Source organism: Nakaseomyces glabratus, chromosome E (genome assembly GCF_010111755.1).
Source record: "Nakaseomyces glabratus chromosome E, complete sequence".
Classification (NCBI taxonomy): Eukaryota; Fungi; Ascomycota; class Saccharomycetes; order Saccharomycetales; family Saccharomycetaceae; genus Nakaseomyces; species Nakaseomyces glabratus.
In genome coordinates, this window is record NC_088955.1 from 626,346 (window position 1) to 644,627 (window position 18,282).

An 18,282-nucleotide genomic window follows, 5' to 3' on the forward strand; every position below is an offset into this window, starting at 1 on the left:
AAGGTGCGGAGAGGTTTTTGGTATCTAGGTGCTTTTCTCTAAAAGGTTGGAGTTTCGGTGTCTCTGGAATTCTCAAGAATGTAGATGTGCTTATACGGGCAATTCTGAAGACCTAGAAAATAATATGAAAGAAACTGCGTAGGAGGAGTTGCAGACGGGGATAGGAAGCTACAGAGCTGGCTACCGTGGGTTACCAGAAGACACACTTACACGCACCTGACTGAGGGAAGGAGAGACAACTCAGAAAGGAGAGAAAAGGGTAAGGGAGAGGCGATCGGGGTGAAACATTACAGGGGCATTTTTGTGAAACAAGGGATGAAGAATTACAAGGAATGGTCAGAGAATTGCGTGGGATGAGAATGAGTAGAACAACAACAAAAAAAAAAAGCAACTTGTTGTGATTACCTAAAAATATCTTAATTGGTGTCCTGTCATTCGATATGTCATGAAAAGAAAGGGCTAAGAGGGAGGGGAAGTTACGGTTCTCAGAACGGATCGACAGTTAAATGGCTCAGAATGTCAGCTACCTCAGAACAATGCGCGGGACCGCATTGTTTAAACTACCATGGTAACAGAGAAAACAACGGACAACAAACTAACGGTGATTAAAACGTTAACTGGGAATGGGAAATCGCAAAATAGAAAAGTGGAAACACAGTGGAAACTCAGTGGAAACTCAGTGGAAACTCAGTTGAAACAAAGTGTGTGTCAGTCTTGTGTGGTACTCACAGAAAAAAAAAATAGTGCATGTGACATTGAAGAGTTTGAAATTAACGCATATAACATACCAAATCCCGTGTATCTTTAGGGTTCATTTTGCCATGCGCAGAATATTGCCGGCAGCTATATGTTCTTTCTGGCGATTCCTAATCGGGGTAGTTTTCTTTAACAACACCTTACCTTTCCATCCTCTGATCTAACATGTTGGCATCGTTAGGAGACCAAGCTCTATTAGAGTATGGGAAACTTGCAAAACAAAAAAAAGTGCTCTCGAGACAGAATCGTTTAGGGTTCACACCAGTGAAAGGACTGATGTGCAATTCAAAAAAAAAGATAAACTACATGCCCACATCTATGCCCCTGTAGGCGATTTTTTCAACAATAGAAAAATGATTCCAACAAGAAATGATACGTAGAGAAAGCTTAGACTTGTAATCCAGAAGGAACCTTACTACATCTATTTCTCCCCCTGAATGGCAACTTAATTCTAACACAAAACTTGCAAGGGACCTAAAAAGATATAACGGTTCAAACTCACTATTTTTCACCTTTCATCCCTCAAGCAAATGCTCCTGGAATACAAATATACAAGTCAAAGTAGAAACAAAAAAAAGAATATTCAAACTCACATTTATCGTAGATACAGAAAAAAAAGGAAAAACGCATCAGTTTGCTATATCATTTCAGGCTCTGGTGACAGTGTCTTGGTGGTTTTTGATCGGAAAATTGGGGTTTACTGCTACGGCAGTGTCTTGCAAGCGTGTCCATGGGTGCGCCTATTCACTTCTCTGATTTGAAATTATAGTCGTATTGAAACTGCCCCACCTTCTCGTAAACTTAAATACAGAATCTGAAGCATAAAATAGACAGTATCGATTGGGGTTAACCACTATCATGCGCAAAACTCTGTAAAACCACGAAAGCGTCAAAATGTCACCAAACAGACTGGGCGAATGTCTAATAATAGTGGCTGAAGATTATGTAATATTCCCAAATAGGTAGTTTTCTAAGGGTGTTTATAAAAATGCATTGTTTGTAACATACAACTCAAAACAAAACATTACAAGAAGCTGATAAAAATGCTGAGAAAAACAGTCAAAGGACAAACAGATTTTTATTATATGCCAAGTACCCTGGACATCGCTCTTACATTATGATAGAAATAGGGGATAGCCGAGGACGGAAACTGATTAAATGGCGTGGAGACCACTTCTTATAAAGTTGCTATTCACGGAACTTTCTGGCTTACTTTTCTGGAAAAAATATTGTTTAAGAAGTACCTGCACAGAGTGTATTACGTATTAGATGGCACTCAAACTAGCGCACTATAACCGTTCCGTCTTGAAGACTGTTAGCAACGACAAAGGACAAATGGCAGTACTGCCAAATGACTTAATTTCTATTGTTTTTGTTGGATGGGGTTCTCAAGCGGCGTGGTAAAGTATTCTTACCCAAAAGGAGAGAAATTCAATGAAGCATTATTCAACTTCACTCTGATTTCAAATCAATTTACGTAATCTTTCTATACTTTTTCCCTTTTTCTTTTGTCTCATCGGCACAATTCTTCTAATCGGTGTGGCGCAGACCCCGATAATAGCAGGACTAATGCCAATTACATGCTCAATAGCTCGTCTAAGAATTTGCCAAAAAACCATTCGAATAGTTTGAATAAGAAGAAATCTCCCAGAACCAAAAAGTAAATACAGAATATAGACCCTATGGATTACATGAGGATCTATTCTAGGCAAAGATGTATCCCATACAGAGTGGGTACCCTTGTTACTATAAATGGCAATTCAGATCTTGTTTTACAGCACTGATTGAAATATCTGCTGTTGCGAGACACAATTGTTGCCGTCCCTCTAATAATTTCGTTAAACCAAAGTGTTCTTCCACTGAATTTCTCTTAAACCCGCCTTCTATAAAGGTGCACTTAATGCCCTAGGCAATTTCAAGGTGCTATACAAGTTTACCATGAAAACAAAAGAGTAAAGAAACCTAAAAAGCAAAGTTATCAATTTCGACTGTATCAAATATATATCAGCTATTCTAATTAAAGTTTATGAAAAATTTGTTGAATTATTTGTTAGCAATTGCTACAGCGATACTTTGGAAGTCATCATGAGAGATAGAAACGGAAACAGCCTTGATACTTTCTTTTTGAGCAAGTTTCTTAGCCTCACCATGAAGAGTAACTGTTGGTTTACCGTTTACATCACGTAGGATTTCGATTTCCTTCATAGGAGCGCCTGCACCGCGAGACTTTACACCTAGACTCTTGAATACGGCCTCCTTAGCAGACCAAGTACCAGCAAATGAACTCTGAGCAGATGGCTGAGAGGAACAGTATTTTACTTCTTCTGAGGTGAAGTTTCTTTCAATAAATGTTTCGTTATCAATATTGATACTTGCGATTAGCTCAACATCGACACCAACATTTTTAGTTTCCTCCTTCAAAGAACCCGAAATCATTTCAGATGTCTTCTTGGCGCTTTCACTCAAGTAAGTGTCGTGCTTCTGAATACCCTTCGATGAAAACTTTAGTTCCCCACTCTTCTTATCATTTTCAACACGGACTAATGGGTCCAAATAAACCTTTTCCTCTAAGGAATCGTCATATGGTGCATGCTCTTTACTAACAAACAGTTTATTGTAAATCATACCATTGTGGAAGAACTTGTGAGCAGCCTTTTCTCTTTCAGTCACCTTAGCAGCATATTCATTATATCTACCTTCATCAATAGCAGCGTACAAATAGTCTGGATGAATTACAACAGCCTGAGCACCCTTTTGACCAAAACCAAATGAAGTTACAGAAACAGCCTTAATACCATCAGTCTTGATAGACTTTGATGGGTATAAGACGTAGTCAAACTGCTCCAATAACTTGTCAACATTATCAGCGTTACGGTTACCAGGAACAATACCACTGTTCAAAATTTGAATAGCACCATTCAACATCCAAGCACCAGCGGCACCCTTTGGATGGCCGGTCAAGAACTTCTGGAAAACACCAATAACTGGGTTACCCTCAGATCTACCCAAGTGCTTCATCATTTCATTGATGGTAGCACTTTCATTCTTATCATTGGCTTTAGTAGAGGTACCGTGGAAAGAAGCAACACCAAGGTCATCAATTGTCAAACCAAATGCAGCTAGCGAACCTCTCAATGGAGCAATACGTGGATCATTCTTGAAAAACTCGTTACCCCATTGGGCTTGAGCCGATTTCAATTGTCTTTGTGCTTCCTTCTTAATTTCTTCAGAACGTTCAGCAAAGAATGCATTTCTTTCAGAATCAGAGAGACCTTCTGCTTCATATTTAGTCATTTCTAATTCATCCTCAACCCATTGCTTGATTTGCTTTTCACGTGAGACAAGTTGGCGCTTTCTGTATTTGATATCCATCATTGGTGTTGGGAATCTCATTGCACCATGGTGTTCTCTAGCAGTTGTCAAAATACCCTTACCTGGAGCTGGCACGGATCTACCAATCTTGTCAGTGGCAGTAGCTGTTAGAGCTACAATACCATAAATTGGAACACCCATCTTTAGAGCTAGGTCTGCATTCATAATAACTTGGATACCAGCACCTTGGGCTTCCATGAACCCATTACGAGATGTTGTAGCTGGACGAGACATCTCAGCAGGGGTACGGCCATGTTCAAATTCTTCAAGAGTATTAGAAGTAGCTTTCATGTTACCAAATTCATAAGAACCTTCTTCTTGGAAATCATCATAACCACCAACAATACAAATCTTAGCCTTACCAGAAAGAATTGTCTCAACACCAATGTCAACAGATTCAACTGAGGTAGCACAAGCACCGACTGGTGTCTTGATTGGACCAGAAGATGATATTAACAACATATTAACCCAAGCAGACATAGTGTTGATAAATGATTCTTGTAGAATGTCATTTTGAACCGGCATATCTTTGTAACGGTCCTTAAACATACCACGAAGTGCGCTAACACCACCCATACCGGAACCAGAACAATTACCAACTTCAGATACGTGAACATATTTGTACATTTCGTATGGATCTGAAATACCTGAAGTGATGAAAGCTTCGACAACTGAAACCAAAACAAACAATGTGATAGGATCAACTTGAGAAATGATATCATCAGAAATACCATAAGTTTTGGCGTTCCAACCAGTTGGTACTTGACCAGCAACCAAACGATCAAATCTTAGAGCCTTTGGAATATACAAAGTAGCGCCCTTCAAAATCTTAACAGAGTATTCACCTGTTTCAGGAATCTCAAAAATGTCAACCTTATCGCCATGCTCGTGCTTAAATTGTTCAGCAGTTTCCTTTGATGCTTCAAATGGTTCAAGATCGTCTTCAACAATAACTTCTTGAATCATTTGCTTCTTTTCTGGATTGTAACCATGGAACAATTCTGGTTCAATTAATCTAATACCACTATGTTCCAATATTTTGGATTCATATTTAGCTTTTATATCCTTGTCATCAACAGGTTCATTGGTCTTTGCGTCGACCCATCCAGTGTAAGGACGGCCCTTTAGATTACCGTTATGGTACTTGATCATACCCATCATCCAGGCCATTTCTACAGAACCTTCAAGTGAAAATTCGCCAAAAGCTTCCATTTCCCATCTTGTTCTGGAAGAACCCCATGGACCAACTTCTGAAAAACCTGTAACAACAATAACCCTTTCAAGATCTAGCATACCTTCAAGTTCCTCTTTAGCGATCTTTTTGATGTCCTTGTAATTCTTCAAGGTTGGGAAGTTTAATTGAATGTTGGCTCTTGGTTGAACCTCAACCTTGGCATAGGCTTCATCTGCCTTGTTACCGTTGACAATCTTATGTTCTAAAGCGGTTTCGATAGAAACAGCTTTTCTGATTTCAGAGGTTTCAGTCAATTCTCTACGCAATTTAGCTGTAAATTCTTTCAAGTCAGTTAGGTACTGTAGACCACCATTTAGATCAGCCATAACAGGAGACTTTTGACACAATTCAACAATTTCTGGGATCATCAAACCAAGCAGGTTCAAGGCCATCTCTTTTTGAGAGAAAGTACGGACACCCATTTTTTCAATACCTTCTGCAATAATATTATTGGCAGTCATCAAACCAGTACCTCTTGTCCAACCAATCACTGCACCACAGACAGTTAATTGGTTAGCCCAAGATTCAGAATGCCATCTATTGAATAGAGTTTCTAGAGATAACTTAGATTCAGAGTATAAACCGTCACCACCAAAAGTACCATGATTTGGAGACATAGGCAATATAACTTGGGCTGGTCTAGTTTCGATTTCCCTCGCAGATTTTTGCTTTTTAATACAACCCATCATTCTCAAAATGTTAGTCATCATGATTCTGTGAGCAAATTCTGACTTAGAATCGATATTTTCAAGCTCAATACCGTTTTCAGGAATGGCTGCAAATGGAATAAAAGCATCCAAATCCCAACCTAAACCACCATTCTTCTCATCGTCATAGATGTAGTCAATCAAAGCTTCAACATCTTGTTTAGAACCTTGGTTGAATGGTACAACAACCAAAGTTGATCCTCTGGCACCAAACTTTGCGTACATTGATTGATAGTAGTCTGTGACTTTCTTGGAAAAACGAGAAGTAGTCACAACAACCTTTGCACCACCTTGAAGCAGACCTTGCAGAACTTCAGCACCGATGGAGCCTTGACCTGCACCGGTAATTAATACATATTTGTCATTGAATGTAACACCATTAATTGTGGCTCTCTCCAAACCATCCAAAAATAGGGAAGACAAATGACGGTCATATTTCCACTCACCTGAAGGTGCCTTCTTTCTCAAATGCAAGAATGGAACAGTCTGTCTAGGAATAGTAGAGGAGACAGCAGTAGAAATAGTCGATTTATTTGGCAATGATGCGACTTCTCTAGTTGAGTCCTTGTCTAAAGCGTCATCAACGATACCAGCCAATTGAGTGGTCTGTTGAGCATCAATTTCCTTGGATGTTTTCAAAAATTGAATTAGATCGCTGTATAACTTTTCAAATTCAGCACGGGTTGCCTCAGTGACGTCTTGTTCAGCAGCTTGGCTGCTGATGGCCTTGTAAACACGAGTCAAGTCCTCCTGAATAGTTGGTTGATCTTCTTTAGTTAGTGGACCACCCAAAGCCATTTCTTGAACATATTGAGAAAACTTTCTAATCTTATCTCTTGGTTCTTCAGAATACTTAATGTTACCATTCTTATCAATCGTAGTCTTTGGACCAGTTGGCTTGCTGACATCCTTATAAACAGGGTCAACATCAAGAACTTGCTTACAGTTTTCAATCAATTGGTCACCCAATTCCTTAACCAACTTATAGTTCTCACCCTTCGATACATCTGTTTTAGAGACATGATATTCCATGAATTTAATCAATGTTTCATTTGACCTGTTCATGATGTTGATTGCTTCGGTGACAACTTCTCTATCGACGTTTTTTAGAACACCGTGAATAATCTCAAAGTACAATGAAAGTAGAGATTGTCTGGCCCAGTTCCATGAAGAGTCGAATTGTCTAGCCTTCTTTCTTGAAAATGAAGTAGAAATACCATTAACAAAGAACTCACCCAATTCGTTTGTAATGTAATCCAGTTGACTTTGTAATTCTGCAACAGTGTCCTTTTCTTTCAAGAACTTTCTCTCGCCGTTGTTCAAGTCCATTTTCAAATAACGAGCAAGGACTTGCAATTGTTGGCGAGCCAAAACCTTGTGATCTTTGGTAATTTCTTCCAGAGCTGCAGCATCAATGGTAGCACCACTAGCGCTAGCGCCGGCACCACCAGCAGATGCTGAGCTTGAAGCTGCAGAAAGATCCAAACCGGAAATTTGTGCGTACTTTTGGACTTGGGCATCCAAGAAAGTCTTTGCATCTGGCTCTGCACCTAGACGAGATGCTGGTTCGTTGCTTAAAGCAACCAGTAAAGCAGAGTCCTGTCTGCCTTGACCGAGACCCCAGCGGGATTGCAAGTATTTTCTGACAGAAGTCATGTTGAAACCACCAGGCATTTTGGATGAGACCATTCTTGATAATAGAGAAGTAGATTGTTTACCTAAAGCACCAGAGAAAGTATCCTGGAAAGTTTCAGCCAGCTCTTCCAATGGGGTGTCTTCTGGCTTTTCTGGTGTGGTACCGAATTCTTTACCCAGATCACCCAAGATTTCATTCTGAACAGTGGACTTACCACCGACCAAGTCTTTGATAGTCTTGGACATTGGCACTTGGTCTAGTGATTTCTTCAACTTATGAGCAACCAGGGTGTGCAATAGCAAAGAAGCCTTTACTGGCTCATCTGGGACATCGGCAGCGGCAGCAGCTGGGGCTGGGGCAGCAACTGGAGCTGGAGCTGGAGTGGCAGCTGGGGCAGCAGCTGGGGCAGGAGCGGCAGCTTCTTCAGCCTTTGGCTCTTCCTTTGGCTCAATTTCAGCTGGGTCGGCTGTGTAGTATATCTCTCTAGCGTCCTTGGAGTAGCATAGAACCTGTCTCTGCAAGGACAAAGCAGCGTCGTATGACTCGTACTTGTTCTTCAAGGTTCTCTGGGCCATACCGGCCAAAGTAGGAGAGGGGCCGATTTCAACGACTCTTTCAGTGTTGAAATCCTTTAGCAGAACATCCTGAGTCTCAATCCATCTCACTGGAGAAGCGAATTGGTAAGCCAACAACTCAGTAAGTAAAACGTGAGCCAATTCTTGTTCAACTTCAGGTTTCATAACCATGTCGTATATGTGTCGTTCAGAGTCTGTCTTTTAACGGGCAATATAATCAAAAGCTCAGTTTACCCTTGGTCTGTTGCCTGATATTTACTGATTACAAGTCACAATACAATTGCTCACTTTATATATTGATATACTCGAGTTAGAGATAGGTGACATTGGATGCAATCCAAGCCAAAGTGAAAAATTGTCAAGACTTAGTCCAAGATAGGGCAGGCTTTTTCGACAAGAAATTTTCACAAGCAGGACGAGTACTCACCAAAAGTTGACATGTGAAAATATTGATGGAGCAGTCTGAAGTGGGAAGTCAGCAGCAGTGAGACCGAGGACGATTTCTCCGAACTGTCAAGTCAAAGCTCAAAGCTATGGGGAATGTCCAATGTTGAGCGAAAAGCCAGAATTTCCTACCAAAGCCAAAAGTCTAGGCTGTCAACCCGGCTGTCAACCCGGTAGGGTACACCTGCTCTCTGTACAACTCGATCACCCCCCCCGAAACTCACCTCGACCACCATTTGGGTTATCGTTTGCCACGTCAATTCTCATATTTCGGTTCTGTGTGGCAAAAAGGAAATACGCCCAGAGAATCACCGTACAGAGCCCGTTGTGACGCGTTCTTGCAGGAGAAAAAGCAGAATCGTTGAGTTTTTCGTCGTGTTTTGGATTCAGTATCGCATACCACGAATTACAAAGTCCTGTAGTGGGGTTTCTGTTTGGGTTTCTCAAATTGTTTTTCACGGGGTAGCTAGGGTTTTGGGTAGGGTTTTGCATTTATTAATATTGACGAGTGATCTAGCCCTAGGCCCAGCCCTAGCCCTAAATCATTAAATTTGATTTCATTCTTCCGTGGTAAAGTCAGGGTGTATATATCATGCTGCAATTTGAGCCTAGTGCTGCAGACGATAGGTAGAAATGAATTACATTTGGTCTTTTTTTTTTTCATTAGATATACATATAAAGGATGGATTAACGTTATGTGTATGAGACATAGATTAGTCCGGGTTGAATATTACATAGAATCTTAGCTGTGTGTTGGATCCTTTCCTCCCTCTTCTTTATAGAATGCAGTTTGTAGAATAAAAATAATTGATAGTACATGGTATTGAAGGAAGGGCTGATAGGTTTAGGGTAGTTGAAGCGCAAGCGACCATTATGAGAAGCGACAAGAATAAAAAATAAACATTTCACATAGTCAGTGGTGGCTCTTGTGCATTTAACATTCTATAATCTCAAATAATTCCATAAACAAAAAATTTAAAACAGAAAGAATAATGACAACCAAAACCATTACAGAGAACTAGTGTTGTGTAGTGGTTAGGATGTTTTCTTGGTGTGCAGAGCATAATTGCCTTTATTTGTCAAATCAGTATTCAGTTGATGAAGATATACTGACGCGGGCTATTTCGTCAACTTTAATCAGTCTTATGCACTTTTTAGATTGATAGACTTCGGACGCACAATAATTAAGAAATATATTAAAACATTAACAATTACTAAACAGAATTGAATGATGATGGTAAATCTGTGTGGTTACTTGAGAGTTATGTTAAAATAGCCATTTATCGAACACCTGGTTGAGTTGCACCATGACAAACCCTAATATTCGAGAAACAGATATAAACTTACACCAAAACCTACTCTTCTCTCCCTTTTTTAAACTATTTTCTGTACTGGTAATTCTTTCTATCAGGTTGCTTCTGTGAGGAATTTGAAAAAAAAATAATAAAAAGATGAAATAATTAGTAAATGAAGTAGGAAAGTAGGTCATAATAAAATGTCCAATATAGCAAAAGTGCTTTTATTTTATACTTTAGCTATTAGAATTGTATTTTTTCCTACCGTAAGGTATTCCATATTATTAGAAATGAACAGCAGAGGATATTGATAATTTTAAAACGATTTGGATGATAATTAAACGAGAAAGATGGTTAGGATAATTGTCTTTGGGTTTGCAAAAAATAAAATAATGAACTGGAAGAAATAAAAGAATAATTAAGCTTCAATGTTCTCCTTACCTTGTTGCAACAACAGATGGGACAACAACGGCGACAACAATAATTACAAAGATCACGAATACGATACCCCAACACCATAGCTTCTTTCTTCTAGCAGCTCTGGCACTCTTGACAGCCTTGTTTGTGTGGCCAACACCTTGTTCGACATCTTGTTGGGCTTCCTCGACGTGCTTGTCAATGACCTCAATGTTTTCTTGTTGTTCGACAACCATCTCTTCCATATCATTGAACAGTTGTGCTAATTCAGCCATTGTCTTCTCTAATTGCATCAGTTCTTGGTGTCTTGCTTGAACTTCAGCCAATGCAGTCTTGGCTTCACCACGTCTGTTAGCATTCAGCAAAGCTTGAGAGAAGATTTGTTGGCCACCGACATCGGTGATAGCAGCTTCAACCTCTTCTTCGGTGGCTTCTGGCTGTATAACCATGTATTGTCTCTTGGCTTGCTCCTTGTTCTCATCCTTGTAATCAGCATCGATGATTCTGTAATCTTGGATCAGTTTCAAGAACCTCTGTCTGGAGTTTTCAGCTTGAGCCTGCTTGTTTGTGTCTCTCAACCCTTGTCTTTGAGCATCCTTGATGTCGTCCTTCAACTGGTACTGGATGTCAGAGGCCTGTGCGACATAATTATCCAACGCAGTTCTCACTTCTTGTACTCTCTCTTCGTTGACCTCCGTCAACAACTCCTTGTGTAGCCTATCAACACGATCGATAATAGCCTCATAACGGTCTAAGCCTTGGTTGATACGGCTAATTTGATTCATAAACTCCACGAAATCACCACCATCTTGCTCAGTCATCTCATACTTCTCGTGGCTCTCTTCCGCATACGGATTGTTATAACTCATTTCTACCTTGTTTTATTAATTTTTTTTGTTTTCCACTTGCCAGTGTCTTCGTTGTATTCTTTTATTATATGCTTCTCAACTATTTCAAATTAAAAAAGAATAAAGGTCTATGAATGAATAGAAAACCCCTGAGCGCGTTCGTTAAACTGTGTCGATGTAAAAGAACCTGTGATACTAATTCAGCTAATTTTTTTCCCAAGGAACTTATATCAATCGCTAGTTTTTTTATGGTCGGCCCTTTCGAAAACCACTAAAGTAAAGGAAATTAATACTGAAAATCCTTCTTAAATTATATAAAAAAAATATATCGTCTCGTAAGTCCTCGTTACTTTTATTTTGTGGTCTTAAAGGAACTTCCATCCCTTCCTCGTCCAGGACTTCTTGTTGTTTGGTAAAATATTTCTTTTTCCTCTCTTAGAAATTATCTGAAAAAAAAAAAAAAAGAAAACAAGAGGGAAAAGCCCAGAGAAATCCTTCGAATCGTCCGTTATTAGACAAACAAACGCAAAAAGAGTTGGACAGAGAAACACCAAAAGAGATTGCTGGTTACACAACAGCCCAAGGAAGCACATTAAGTTTCGAGGAACTAGCTATCGTGTCACTCCTGCGTTTGCGGGAGGGGGAGGGGGGGAAACTAAGCTGGTGTTTTCAGTTTGTATTTCCAGCCCAGGTTGCCTACGATTGTGTCTAACGATGGGATGATCACCAGTTTTATGGTTCCCTCTGCAGGAGCTGTCGTATAGGTAGCATACGAATGCTAAACTTTCATACTTAGCCCAAGCCTCTTGACCCCGGATCTATATTACTTACGTTTTCCATATGAGGGTGGTTGGAAACTACCTTTAGCAACAGTTGTGCGATTTTTGTGATAATATTGCATGTGATCTACATAGTTTTCTCGACTATCGTACCTGTTTGAATGTTGGACTGTAGTGCTGCGGTTGCTAAGTTTTGTCGAGGTAGTTCAAAAGATTGTTGTTGCTAGCAAGCTCACCACGAATCTCTGGAATTCTAGCTTGGGTATCCAAGACTGATTTAAGCGCTTCCTGGAACAGCTGCCTGTCCTCTTCTGACATCACCTCTGGTACGTATTCTTGTGTTGTATCCTCAGATGTTTCTTGGTCTGTATCCTCCAAAGCATCGATCCTTTTATCAACTTCATTTAGATACTTCTCTTGTTCCTCCAAGTACATAGACCTGACTGTTTCGGGACCGCGTCTTCTTAATTGGGCAATCTTGACATTAGCATCCTCCCATTTATGGTATTGCTCTCTAACACGTTCGTTCAAATCAAGATCGAAGGGTTCCATGTACTTCTGACGTGATTCCATGATCAGCTCACGTATACTCTTTTCGGGGTCCGCATCTGTGACTTCTATGGAATCCCCTGCCATCTCCATCACACGTAGCAAATACTCCTGCAGTCTCAATTGCACTTCTCTGCGAACCATATCCTCATCGCCTTCAGCATCACCATCGCCAGGCATCACTAAAGACATTCGCTCCTCCAGTATGCTATGTAGCTGGCCATAGACGCTTCGCAACTGGCCAACAGACAAGGCCACTTTACCAGTCCCGTAATTCATTGTTAATGCTGCTGTTACAAATCTTATATTATGATGTTTTCACCTCTTCCGTTAATATCTTTCACTCACCAGCTGCGTGCACCAGACTACTCAGAAATATTGTTTCCTTCAATTTAAAACTAGTCTACACAGTCTAACATTATCAACAATACACTAAACATATAAATTCAACAAGTCTTAGAAAAATTGCAGCACATGGCTACGTAGTCATCGAGCATTTAAATTGATTCTTGCTTATTGTCTCTAATTTTGTCAAAACATGGGCCCTGCCCCCAGTGATATCTTCCTAAATTTTCGACCTTAAAAGAAAACCTTGAAATCAAAGAAATTACAATAAGAGTATTTGAGTTAATTGTTCAAGTGTTCTAGTCATATATTCTCTCTGTATCGTCATTCTTATCGAAAAGGCTTACTCAAAGTGGTATTTCAGTTATCTCAGTGATCAGGTTATAGTGTTATTAGAACGAGGAAGGTTTTAATTGCAACTACTTGCTCAAGAAATAAGTTTTCATCGGGCAATATACTTTAGCATACTAGGTTGAATACAGAAGTGCAACGATACTATTTCTATAAAGAAAGGCTAGAAAAAATACATTATGGATATGGTGGCTTCTGATAACGTGTATGCCCCTCTCTATGCACCATTCTTTGGTTTTGCAGGCTGTGCTTTAGCAATGATTCTGTCATGTTTGGGTGCAGCCATCGGTACAGCAAAATCTGGTATAGGTATTGCAGGTATAGGTACATTCAAGCCAGAACTTATAATGAAATCTTTGATTCCGGTTGTTATGAGTGGTATTTTGGCCATTTACGGGCTTGTGGTAGCTGTACTTATCGCAGGTAATTTATCCCCTACTGAAGAGTATACGTTGTTTAACGGTTTTATGCATCTAAGCTGCGGGTTGTGTGTAGGATTTGCATGCCTAAGCAGCGGCTATGCCATTGGTATTGTCGGCGATGTGGGTGTTAGAAAGTATATGCATCAGCCAAGATTGTTTGTCGGTATTGTTTTAATCCTTATCTTTTCTGAAGTCTTGGGACTTTACGGTATGATTATTGCTCTGATATTAAATACCAAAGGATCAGAATAAACGCAGTGCAATGAATTTGATCAAATTGGAAGTCTTTATGGTAGTTTTTCTCTTCTTCAATAAATAGGATAGCATGTATATTACCCATTAAAAAAAACAATAATACGACACGTTAATAGAACAACCTATTTTCTAGGATATAAAAAGAAAAGGAATATTTTATTATCTTAAATTATATAGGATATCAGCTAGACTTATATCAATTAGGATGGGCTCAATTTACATGTAACCATTATCTGACAAATACTTGGAAATGGATTCTCTGTCTCTATCAACCCATTGGGCTTTAGAGGTAATAGTGTCAAGAGATTGAGCCAAACTTTGGTCAAAACCTTTGGTTGACTTAGTGTTGAAGAATGTCTTGATTTCATCAACAGCTTCTAATGAAGAGAATCCAGAAGTAGAAATAGCAACAACAGAACCCAGCATAGATAAGCCAGGTGGTAATCTTCTCGCAATCTCGTCCCAGTTTTCTTGTAACCATTTCCATAAAGCAGTGACACCTTCTTTGTGAGCTCTCATACCTTGCATTGGGATGTAAATGTCTTGGTTTAAGACAGTTCCATCAAACAGATAGCCCAATGTTCTGTCAAGTAGATCTGCTTCCTTAAATCTACCCAAAGTTCTTAAGGCAGCCAATTTTTCGTCAGTGGAAACAGGGTTCTTATAAATATTAAAGATCTTTTCATAGTTATCCTTACCACCCTTTCTAGCAACTGCATTAAATACAGATGGTTTAATTAGTGCTGGAATTGCCTTCTTGTCTCCACTGACGTATTTTTCAAACATATCTAATGCTGCCTTTTCAACAACCTCATCTCTAGCGGCACATGCAGCTCCGAATAAAGCAACCTTCAAACGTTGAGTAGCAAAAGAGTCGGATTCCTTAAACTCCCAACCTAATGTCTTTGCCTTGTCTGCTACCAAGTTTCTGGAGAAGGCTTCCAAAGCATCTTTCACTTCGGGGGATTCAAAAAGCCATGCAGCCTTCAATGATGCAAGACTGATGATTATTTGATCCCAAACAACAAAAGATTTCTCATCTTTCCAGTTAGAAATCAATTTGAAGAAGCTTGTAGTGTTTATGTAGCCAGAAGATGAAAGGGCCTTTGCATCAGCGACAAGACCTGTACGGTCTTCTACTGACAACAAATCAGATTGTTTGCCAAACTTTTCCCATCTATCTTCTGGATACGCTGTAATGAAGATACCGGATTGGTCTGTGTTGACTTTGTAGAACGATGAGTCATCAATAGTAACTGCCTTGGAACGCTCCGACAACACCAACGAATTATCAACACCAGATTTTGTCTTCAATGCCAAAAATACGGGGTATAAAGTTTCATCTTCTTCCGGCTTTACATCACCAGTAGTGAGATAGCGGTTCTGGGTAAATTGAATTTCAGAGCCATTTTCTTCGATAGAAATGACAGGAAAGCCTACCTTCTTGGTCCAAATATTCATGACACCACGAACATCTTTACCAGAAGCTTTAGCCAAAGCATCCCATAAGTCATCAGTCTTTGCATTCCCATATTTAAAGTTGTTCAAATAGTTCGAGACACCTTTAATGAAGACGTCTTCACCCAACCATTTAGAGATCATTCTTAATAAAGAAGCACCCTTAGAATATGAAATTGCATCAAAAATTTGATTGATTTCATCTGCCCTCTTCACTGGGACTTCAATTGGATGGGATGACCTCAAAGCGTCTAAAGAAAGAGCATGCTGCAAAGTATCAGTGACATACTGTTGCCAGACATTCCAACTTGGTTGAAATTCATTACAAGAGTACCAAGACATCCACGTAGCAAACCCCTCGTTTAGCCATAAACCTTCCCACCAATCCATGGTGACTAGGTTACCAAACCATTGATGCGCTAACTCATGCTGAACTACTTCGGCAACTCTTTGAATACGGTCTAGAGAAGAGTTTTCTTCATCTAATAATAAATCAACAACACGGTAGGTAACTAAACCCCAATTTTCCATTGCACCTGCAGAAAATTCATGCACTGCGACATTGTCCATTTTTGGTAGAGGGTATTTGATGCCGAAAGTCTTTTCAAAGAATGCTAGTGTCTTTGCCGTTAGATCAGCAGCATACTGGCCTAAATGTTCATCTCCTGGTGTAGCATAGACTCTTACAGGGATACGGAATTCTTTATTCTCAACATAATTTAGCTCAGCAACAATAAATGCAACTAGATAAGTAGACATCTTTGGAGTATCATTGAAAGTAGTGACCTTCTTACTTTCAGAGATGGTTTCATTCTTGACATCCATATTGGATAGATGGGTTAAAGATGGATCAGATATTAATGTAATACCAAAAGTTGCTTTCAGATTTGGTTCATCGAAACATGGGAATGCTCTTCTTGCATCAGTAGGTTCCATCTGAGTGGTTGCCATATATTTTGTTTCGCCTGTTTTCTTGTCCTGGTACTTGGCTCTGTAAAAGCCAGCCATATTATCGTTCAGAATACCGGTGAAATCCAACTTCAAAGTCGGATCATTACTCTTGGCCAAAGTACCTTCAGGGAACACAAATTCGACAGTTTGTTTGTCATGGTCAAACTTCGTCTGCTTAGGTTCAACATCGTCCAGCTTAGCACTATGAATGTCAATCTCGATGCTATTCAAAGTGATGACATCATTTGTCTTGTCGTTGACTTTCAGATTAATTTCTTCCAAACCATGAAATTTAAACGTTTCAAAATTTGGTTCCAAAGATAAATTATAGTGAATTGGAGTCACGTTAGTTGGAAGAACTTCCCTGTTTTCGCTGTTCATATTGGCAAACTTAATTCTTTACTCTTATTTTCCAACTCAATTGCAATAGACTAGTGGTAATAGAAAGCAAAGAGATTATTTAGTTTGTTGAGACTAGTTAGTAAAATAATATCCTTGATATATCCAATTGTATGTCTAGTTCCTTTCTCAATAGTTTTAATTGATAAACTCTTCAACGCAAAGTGTTTTGTACCCTTTTCCAATTGACAGAGGCTTTCTCAGATTTTACTCCAGTTCGCACAATCATTTCAAGGGAGAGCAGTTTGTCAGTAAGGAACGACTTCTTCTCGCACCATTCTCACTGAGGTGAAGGTGACTGCCGAAAATCTGTCGGACTGAAATCACAATAAAAATGGCCACCCTATACCCTATATTCGTAGTTTGAGATCATGGAGATCATGAGATCATGAGTATCACGTGAATTACAAAGGTCGGGAAAGGACATAATAAGGAAGGCATTAGACTCTGTATGCCATAAAGATGGGCATTTCTGACAGATGACAACGCAATACTAAAAGCATGGTGAAGAATCAGTTATGGTTTACTGTCGTTGAGTAAAGAGGTGCGAATAAGTACTCAATCAATATGTCTGTAGGCCTCATGTAATGGTGGAGGTTGTAACATGATCGTATATTGCTTGAATGGAAACGATTTAGGGTCATATCTATTCCGGTGCTTAACCATACTTTGTCCTCATGAATACTGTTAATATTTGCATGTAATGCATTTTTTCAAGTCTTATCACAGATAGCATTCGATATTTGAGAAGTTCCACTTAGAGAATGAATTTCGGAAACTAAATTCAAGCAAACGTTGTAAAGTAAGTAAAGGAAGTTTAGACGAGTGTTTATTATTCGGGATAATTTGTAATACATACCTGATAGTTTTTGATATTTCCTTCTGTCTTTCACATTTACCACACTTATATTTTGTATCTGTGAAGAAGGATCTACCATTAACTATAGACGTTGCTATAGGCGCTTTTGTAACTTTCAAAAAACTTGTTGCTGGCAGCCTAGCAAAACTGCTAGCAACAGTTTTTAAGCTTAATTTTGGAAACATGTTCGCAGATGAAACAGGAAAAATAGAAAGATGTTTCTTAAAAGTATCTGGGGTATTGTGACTTTAAAAATATTGATTCTGTTTAGTCAATCTCTCTTTAACTGGGCTTCCCGACGCAGTATTCTTGTTCAGTTTTCCAAAATATACAAGGTTGCTATAGTTCCCAGGTAATTTGTGGACTATATACAGGTCCCAGGTTTTCTATATCCTTATCAATACTAAACTTCAAATCCAGCAGTTATAGTCCAATTATGTCTCGCAATCTCAAAGTAACAGAGTGAGGAAAACGGGTAATCCAAATAAGCTTTTTTTGGTATAGTTGAATTGAACTAAGTAAATAATACTTGAATCTGATAGCTTTAGCTCCTATATCAGACATAAATTGGTTTATTAAGGTGTACCAGCTATGCTTTCCCGTCCATATGCAACCTAGAAGACACTTCAC

At 39.2% G+C, this 18,282-nt stretch overlaps 5 protein-coding genes across 5 annotated transcripts; 1 reads left to right on the forward strand and 4 right to left on the reverse strand.

The window, feature by feature from the left end:
• Positions 1-2,799: 2,799 nt before the first annotated feature.
• On the reverse strand, positions 2,800-8,451 carry FAS2 (trifunctional fatty acid synthase subunit FAS2; the record flags this gene model as incomplete). Its single annotated transcript, XM_445956.1, has 1 exon — positions 2,800-8,451. The coding sequence occupies one exon, from the start codon at positions 8,449-8,451 to the stop codon at positions 2,800-2,802; it is 5,652 nt and encodes a 1,883-aa protein (XP_445956.1).
• Positions 8,452-10,456: 2,005 nt separating this feature from the next.
• On the reverse strand, positions 10,457-11,305 carry SSO1 (syntaxin; the record flags this gene model as incomplete). The annotated part of the gene is made up of 1 exon (XM_445957.1): positions 10,457-11,305. The coding sequence occupies one exon, from the start codon at positions 11,303-11,305 to the stop codon at positions 10,457-10,459; it is 849 nt and encodes a 282-aa protein (XP_445957.1).
• A 944-nt stretch (positions 11,306-12,249) lies between these two features.
• On the reverse strand, positions 12,250-12,891 carry NSL1 (MIND complex subunit NSL1; the record flags this gene model as incomplete). Its single annotated transcript, XM_445958.1, has 1 exon — positions 12,250-12,891. One exon carries the CDS (start codon positions 12,889-12,891, stop codon positions 12,250-12,252), a length of 642 nt encoding a protein of 213 aa, XP_445958.1.
• A 596-nt stretch (positions 12,892-13,487) lies between these two features.
• Positions 13,488-13,982, forward strand: VMA11 (H(+)-transporting V0 sector ATPase subunit c'; the record flags this gene model as incomplete). The annotated part of the gene is made up of 1 exon (XM_445959.1): positions 13,488-13,982. The coding sequence occupies one exon, from the start codon at positions 13,488-13,490 to the stop codon at positions 13,980-13,982; it is 495 nt and encodes a 164-aa protein (XP_445959.1).
• A 219-nt stretch (positions 13,983-14,201) lies between these two features.
• On the reverse strand, positions 14,202-17,837 carry APE2 (metallo-aminopeptidase; the record flags this gene model as incomplete). The annotated part of the gene is made up of 2 exons (XM_445960.2): positions 14,202-16,791; positions 17,653-17,837. The coding sequence occupies 2 exons, from the start codon at positions 17,835-17,837 to the stop codon at positions 14,202-14,204; spliced, it is 2,775 nt and encodes a 924-aa protein (XP_445960.2).
• Positions 17,838-18,282: the final 445 nt, after the last annotated feature.